At 34.3% G+C, this 7,500-nt stretch overlaps 1 protein-coding gene across 2 annotated transcripts in view; it reads left to right on the top strand.

The window, feature by feature from the left end:
* Positions 1-7,500, top strand: part of LOC115216203 (calcitonin gene-related peptide type 1 receptor-like) — a 103,408-nt gene that overhangs the window by 48,461 nt on the left and 47,447 nt on the right. For both annotated transcript variants that reach the window (XM_036506637.1, XM_036506638.1), the window contains exon 4: positions 3,863-4,013. In XM_036506637.1, the coding sequence (XP_036362530.1) occupies positions 3,863-4,013 (151 nt within the window). The remainder of the gene's footprint in view (positions 1-3,862; positions 4,014-7,500) is intronic.

The following is a 7,500-nucleotide window of genomic DNA, read 5'->3' as shown; positions in this document are numbered from 1 at the left end:
GTGTGTGTGTAGAAAATAGATAAAGGGAGAGAGACGTAGATAAATAGGTATAGATATAAACATACATATTTACACTCAAACACGCACACATATATGTATGTATATATATATATATATATACATATATATATATATATATATATATATATATATATATATATATATATATATATATATATATATATATATATCAATATGTGTATCTACATACACACACACATACCATACATATTATATATGTATCATTGTTATTATTACCTCAGCCTAAGCGAAGGCGGAGGTATTGTTTCAGTCGTATTTGTTTGATAATCCGTAGACAATATATCTCAAGAACCACAGGAGGGATTCAGTTGAAACTTTCAGGGATGTTTGGCCTCGTGACTGGCACGAACCGATTAGATTTTAGGATCGATCCGGTACCGGACAAGGATTTTGGATAATTTTTCTGTTTCTTTTTTTACTTAGTTTTTGAGAGGGGTTCAGGCTCATTTTTAGTATTCTCGTTTGTGAGAGCAGTTGAGTTTATTTCAGATATTCTCTTTTTAAAAATCATCTCTGACTAACCATTGAGAGGACATTGGTGTTACCTTGGCAGACGTTTGCGCACTATGAGTGCTTTTATTATAATTATTATTATTATTATTATTATTATTATTATTATTATTATTATTATTATTATTATTATTATTATTATTATTATTATTGAGAAAATGGAGAGTTTGAATGGATATAAATTAATTTATTAACATATCGTTAATTAAGCCTACAATTGTTTCAATTTATACACAATACAACTTACAAAACTATATAATAAAATAAGTTTGTATTTTCAAGATTTAGGGTAAGATATCATCAGGGCCAATGGACATTAAAGAAACTAAATGTTGATCAATTGCGATTCTCCAACAGAGTATTGGAGAATCCATTTAAACTCTCCATTTTCTTACTTGATGTTTGATATGTATCTCTCTCTTATGTCATGGCATATTCATACCTTTGACGAATCATGGCATTACTGTATTGAAAGCGTTTTGCGCATGATGTGTGCAGTACCCAGTAGTGCAATTTTCTGTATGTTATATATATTTGTAAGTCCTGGTGTTTTTGTTATGTATTTGTCTGAATATTTTTTATTATACCTAATGCGCCTACTATGGTAGGGATTGTTTCTGTTTTTAGATTCCACATTCGAGTTACCTCCATTTCCAGGTCTTTGTATTTTGAAAGTTTCTCCATTTCTTTTAGAGAAACTTTGTCATCTGCTGGTATTGATACATCAATTAGAAAGCATTATTATTATTATTATTATTATTATTATTATTATTATTATTATTATTATTATTATTATTCATTTATTTATTACTGACAGAACTATTAGCATGCCGAATCAAATGTTTAACGGTTGAATTTCTGCCTAGGTCAACTTCGTCTTTCATCCTAAAGGGGTCGATAAAATAAGTACAAGTTGTGCATTGCGATCAATGTTTTCAACTTAACCCTTCTCCCGAAATCACTGCCTTTGTGTCAAAATTTGAAAGGACTATTACTGTTGTTGTTGTTCTTGCTATTATATTTGGCTCCAATAAACGTATTATCTTCACTTGTGCAGTATTTTTGGAATTCGCTATGCTTTATTTCACATAGGGAATTATATTGGATTATTTTACCATAAGAAGACTGAAATGCATGTGCATCTATTTCATCTAGAAGTAGTATACAAAACACAGCTTGTTTTTCAAATTCATCTTTTTTCAAATTTTGTAAACCTTTTCTTTTTTTTGGTTTTATTTTTTTTGTTTACTCAACGATGGATTTCCTTTATTAAATTAGTAGGGAGAGGGTGTCGCTACTGTGGTAATTGCATTAAAATAAACACGCCACCAGCCACAAATCTGTGTAAGAATACTAACAAATTCTAAGTATGAAAAAAAAACGGTAAGAAGAGAAGATTATTAATATCCAACTGACAAACGCACACAGACACACGGAGACACACATACACACACTCACAAACAAAAAAACTACTTTAACAGTAGTGACATTATTGATTTAAATCCATAAAGCGAAAATGTAAATAACAACAGCTTCTGCAGTAGCGGTACACACGTTTCCGAGCGTCGCAGTCAGTAGACTGGGAGTTTTTCCAATTTAAGAGTTACAGCAGCAATTTTGGTGTGTGCGTGCGTGCGTGCGTGCGTGCGTGCGTGCGTGCGTGCGTGCGTGCGGCGTGCGTGCGTGCGTGCGTGCGTGACGAAGCACTCCCTATCTTAACTCGAAAAATTTATCTAACATTAAATGCGGATAAAATTAACATATTTTTACCTTACGAAGACGAGAGATGAGTTTGTATGACCTCCAGAGATGATTTAAACCGAGTTAATATGTACCAAAGAGATAAAACATATAGTAGTATATATTTTTTTGTTTGGTATAGAGATTAACGCCAAAGGACAGGCTGAAAAAATAAGATTCACATCGACATATAGACATATACTACAACACAAACGTTTCATTTAGAGCCATTGCCAGCAATATTGGCATCCAGCTTATTTTCTTCTTTGTAGTGCAATATGAACGGATTGTGAACACAGAGACTCCTGCCTTCGCCAAGTTATGCTGCTTTCTGGATGTGCTCCATTTTCATTCTTATGCCTATCTTTGCCAACCAATTTTCAGTTTCTTTGCTCACTCTACTTAGGGCACCAACAATTATAGGCATCATACATAGTTTCATACGCATCAGTTTTTCTCCTTTTTTGGAGATTCTATTGTCCCCAGGGCACGCAATGTCTATGAGCAGGCACAATTTTTCTTCTTTGTCTACCAGCACAAAATCAGGTTCGATTCCATAATTACATTGAATCATGAAGTCCCAAAGTATCTTTACTCTGCCATTTTCTACCACACCCTGCGGCTCATGTTGATACCATTTTCTCGCCTTGTACTCAGGCAGTTTTTCTTTGTCTGGTGGCTATGATGAAAGACTTTGTATGGTGATACGATTGAAAGGGCTGCAAACACACGCTTTTCTCTTCGGTCAAGCCCTTATCAAACTTTCTCAAGGAAAGTAAAGGTGGAGAAGGAGGTATTTCCCTGTAAGTGAGTGAATGTAGTGAGAATGGCACGAGTAACTGGGCGTAATCTAAGCATGTATTTGTCGGGTGGAATATACGGAAGAGAGTGGAGAAATTACCACGCTGAACAGGGTGACTCAGGATCTGTGGGGTTCCTTAGTCGCCCATGGATAGCACTCCACACTACTTGGGAATTTCATTGCTTATAATTTAATTGTTTGTTGTTATTGATTTTATTGTTTACTGCCCTTTGTTTGTAATGCCCTTTTGCTTTGTGCGTGTGGTCAGTAAAGAATCATTATTATCATCATTATTATCATCATCATGCGAGTTGTCAGAATTGTTAGCACGACGGACAAAATGCCAGGTGGCATTTCATCTGTCTACGTTTGTAATTCAAATTTTGCCGTAATCAACTTTGTCACTGACCCTTTTGGGGTCGATGAAATAAGTACTAGTTGAGCACTTAGCTCGATATAATCAACTTACCCTCTCGCCCGAAATTGCTGGCTTTGTGCCCAAGTTTGAATCCATATTATAATTAAGGTGATGTGTTGGTAGAATTCATAGCATGTCGAGGAAAATGCTTAGCGACATTTTGTCCGTCATTACGTTCTAAGTTTAAATTCTTCCATGGAAAACTTTACTTTTTACTTTTTGGAGGTCGATAAAATAAGTATCAGTCTAGCACTGGGGTCGATTTCATCGGCAGGTTCCTTTTTCGAAAATTTCAAGCTTTTTGCCTATAGTAGGAAAAGATTATTATTATTGTTAAATTTTTTTTTCAGACCACTCAGGATACAACATCGTATACGGCTTCATCTGAATCTGTTTGTATCATTTATACTTACTTCAATATTGTTTATTATGTGGAACAATTTAGTCAACCGTGATCATATCTATCGCCATCCTGAAGAGACCCGGCTGCACAGAAACACAGTAAGTTGATTTCGTTTCTTTATCTTTCCTTTTTTATTTGAACGGTTGAAGTGCTTCTACTAGTGTTATTATCCTTTTATTTATTATGAATTTTCAGCATTTAGTAGTAGTAGTAGTAGTAGTAGTAGTAGTAGTAGTAGTAGTAGTAGTAGTAGTATTTTGAAAAGATTGACGTAACTCTTCACAAAGATAAACAGACTAGACGAAGAGCGCGAGACGATTGCAATAGATATTTTATTGGTTGAACGACATTCTGACAGCAAGCCTGTCTTTGTCGAAGTGATAAAACTTTTTATCACTTTTTATACTGAACTCGACAAAGACAGGCTTGCTGTCGAAATAAAATATCTATTGCAATCACCTCGCGCTCTTCGTCTTGTCTGATAATAATAATATAATAATAATAATAATAATAATAATAATAATAATAATAATAATAATAATAATAATTTCAAAATAAAAAGCAGAGCTAACTAGGATTGAACAACGGATTAAGCAATACCGGCAAAACAAAAATGATTTTATCAAGAGATTAATGATGATAAAAAACGTGAACGATTAGCCCCTGATGCTGATGAAAGTCGACTTTTCTGGAGTAAGATATGGAGTAAGCAAGAACAACATAATATTACAGGTGAGTAGCTCTGCAGCTTGACGCAAGCAGTATCTTATCCTCAGTAAGAGGCTATCCACTTCACAGAAGACAGTATCAGAAGTATGAATAAAAAGATAAGCAATTGGAAAGTAGTAAGACATGATGGTGTACAGAGATTTGGATAAAAAAAGTTCAGTATTTGCCATAAATTGATCGCAGAGTAATTTAATCGATGAAGAAGAAATCTCCGTTGCTTTTTGCTCTCTGCATTATACCGCTGACCTTGGTACTTAGGAAAATGAATCTGGGCTACCAATTAAAGAAAAATTCCCTAACCGTCAACCACTTACGCTTCATGGCTGATCTGGAACTCAATGGCAAAGATGAAATACAAGTGAGTTCCTTGGTGAATACGGTTCACTGTTTTAGTACTGATATTAAAATGGAATTTGGACTCAAGAAGTGCGAAATAATTTAGCTAAAGACAGGCAAGGTACAGTCCTTAGCAGGGATAGAATTACCGAATAGAGACTTGATTAAACAAATTGAAACGAAAGGATACAAATACCTTGGTGTACTAGAGTTCAACGAGATAATAGTAAAGGAAATGAAAGAGCAACTGAAGGCGGAGTATTTCCGAAGACTGAGGCTGGTGTTGCGCTCAAAATTGACTGGAGGGAATAAAATCCAAATAGTTAATACGCAGTCGATAGCATTACCTCGGTATGGAGCGGGAATTATAAAATGGCAAAAGAGAGAAGTGAAGAAAATGGATACCAAGACCAGAAAAATGTTGAAAGTACGCGGAGTCTTCCACCCTAAGAGTAACACCGACAGGCTGTACTTGTTTCGAAGAAAAGGTAAGAGAGGAAAACAGCTTAGGGTAGCATATAAAAATGCCGTGGAGCCACTGTTGAAACACACGTAGAAGGCCGGCGTCATCAAAACTGAAAGTTATCTAACGAAAGAAATATTTAAACAAGAAATCATTAAAAAGAAAAAAGGAAAAGGCATAGAAGGAAAAGAAAATGTGCGGTCAGTTTGCAAGAGATGTGAACGCCAAGACAGATACAGAGGACCGGTGGCTATGGATGAGGAGGAGTGACCTGAAGGTAGAGATAGAAGTACTCATATGCGCAGCTCAAGAACAAGCGTTAAGGATCAATTATATGAAGTGCAGAATAGACAACACTACCGAAAACGACAAATGCAGGATGTGTGGTGAGAGGAGTGAAAAGGTATAGTAAATCGTTAGCGAATGCCCGAAATTGGCACAACGCGAATTCAAAAGACACCATGACAATGTGGCAAGAATGATCCATTGGTGGCTCTGTGGAAATCACATTCTACAAAGAACAAAGGCGTGATATGACCAAACTTCAGGAGTAACGGAAAAGGAGAATTGCAAAATCCTGTGGGATGTAATGATCCAGTGCGATCACCCGACCAGACATCGGAAACCGGAGATTGTGGTAAATAAAAAAGAAAGAACATGTATGATAATCGACATAGCATGCCCCGGTGACAACAGGGTCAATGTAAAAGAAGAAGAAAAAAAATAAACAACTATGACGATTTAAAGGGGGAAATACGAAGATCGTGGTCAATGAAGAGATTAGACGTGATACCAATAGTAACTGGTGCACTTGGAAGTATCAGTACTCAACTACCAACATGGCTGAAAAAGATTGGTGCAAGTGTGAAGATAGAACACTTACAAAAATCAGCATCGCTTGGAACTGCAAGAATTCTTCGCAGGGTTCTTGAAGAATGACCAGCAAACAAGTGTCCCTTAGTCTGCTGGCTGTGGATAGCTGACACTTTCCTTCATACCCAGCAAAATAAACTGTGAGTTTTCACATAATAATAATAATAATAATAATAATAATAATAATAATAATAATAATAATAATAACAACAACAACAACAATAATAACAACAACAACAGCAATAATAACAATAATAATAACAATAATAATAATATATAATAATAATAATAATAATAATAATAATAATAATAATAATAATAAAATTAATAATAATAATAACAACAACAATAACAATAACAATAACAATAATAATAATAATAATAATAAAATTAATAATAATAATAATAATAATAATAATAGTAACAACAACAACAACAACAATAACAACAACAATAACAATAACAATAACAATAATAATAATAATAATAACAACAACAACAACAACAACAACAATAATAATAATAATAATAATAATAATAATAATAATAATAATAATAACTAGAAAAGCACTCGGAGAGCGCAGATCTCCGCCAAGCAGCTCATTTCCACCCATATACAAGCATGCTGAAAATCGACCAATTTCCCAAACCAACGCCGGCAAAAACATAACCTCCTTGGCAGGAGTAAAAAAAAATAACACAACCATATGATTTTTTTTTAAATCTTTTAAAAACAGGAATCATCTGAAGCAGTTATAATGCATCAATGACAACAGCAAGATCCGCAGACCTCCACTAAGCAATACATTTTAACATACATACGCGGGTAAAATTACTAATAGAGAAACGAAAATAGACTTTGCAAACAGCAACACCACAATAGGTTATGTGGAAACGATGAATCTGTTTTCAAGGGAGATAATCAAAGAACGTAACTGTAATACTTCATGTAAAGTAAATATAACAAATGAAAAGTCCTTCAAGAATCCATAAAAATTCCCGGACCACTACCAAAATTTCATCATCTGTTCCTTGTGTCATAAAGATAAAGACAAACTGCTGAAGGACATTGTAATAGAATGCCTCTTATGGACAGGAAAGATTATCAGGATCCCTAGTACTTGAAAATTTATTAAAAACTTGTTGTTATCTAAGGTTACAGGTAGTAACCAACTATTCACATA

The sequence above is a fragment of the Octopus sinensis genome, linkage group LG10 (genome assembly GCF_006345805.1).
Source record: "Octopus sinensis linkage group LG10, ASM634580v1, whole genome shotgun sequence".
Taxonomy (NCBI): Eukaryota; Metazoa; Mollusca; class Cephalopoda; order Octopoda; family Octopodidae; genus Octopus; species Octopus sinensis.
Note: the sequence above shows the minus strand (reverse complement) of the source record. Positions and strands in the feature narration are given on the sequence as shown.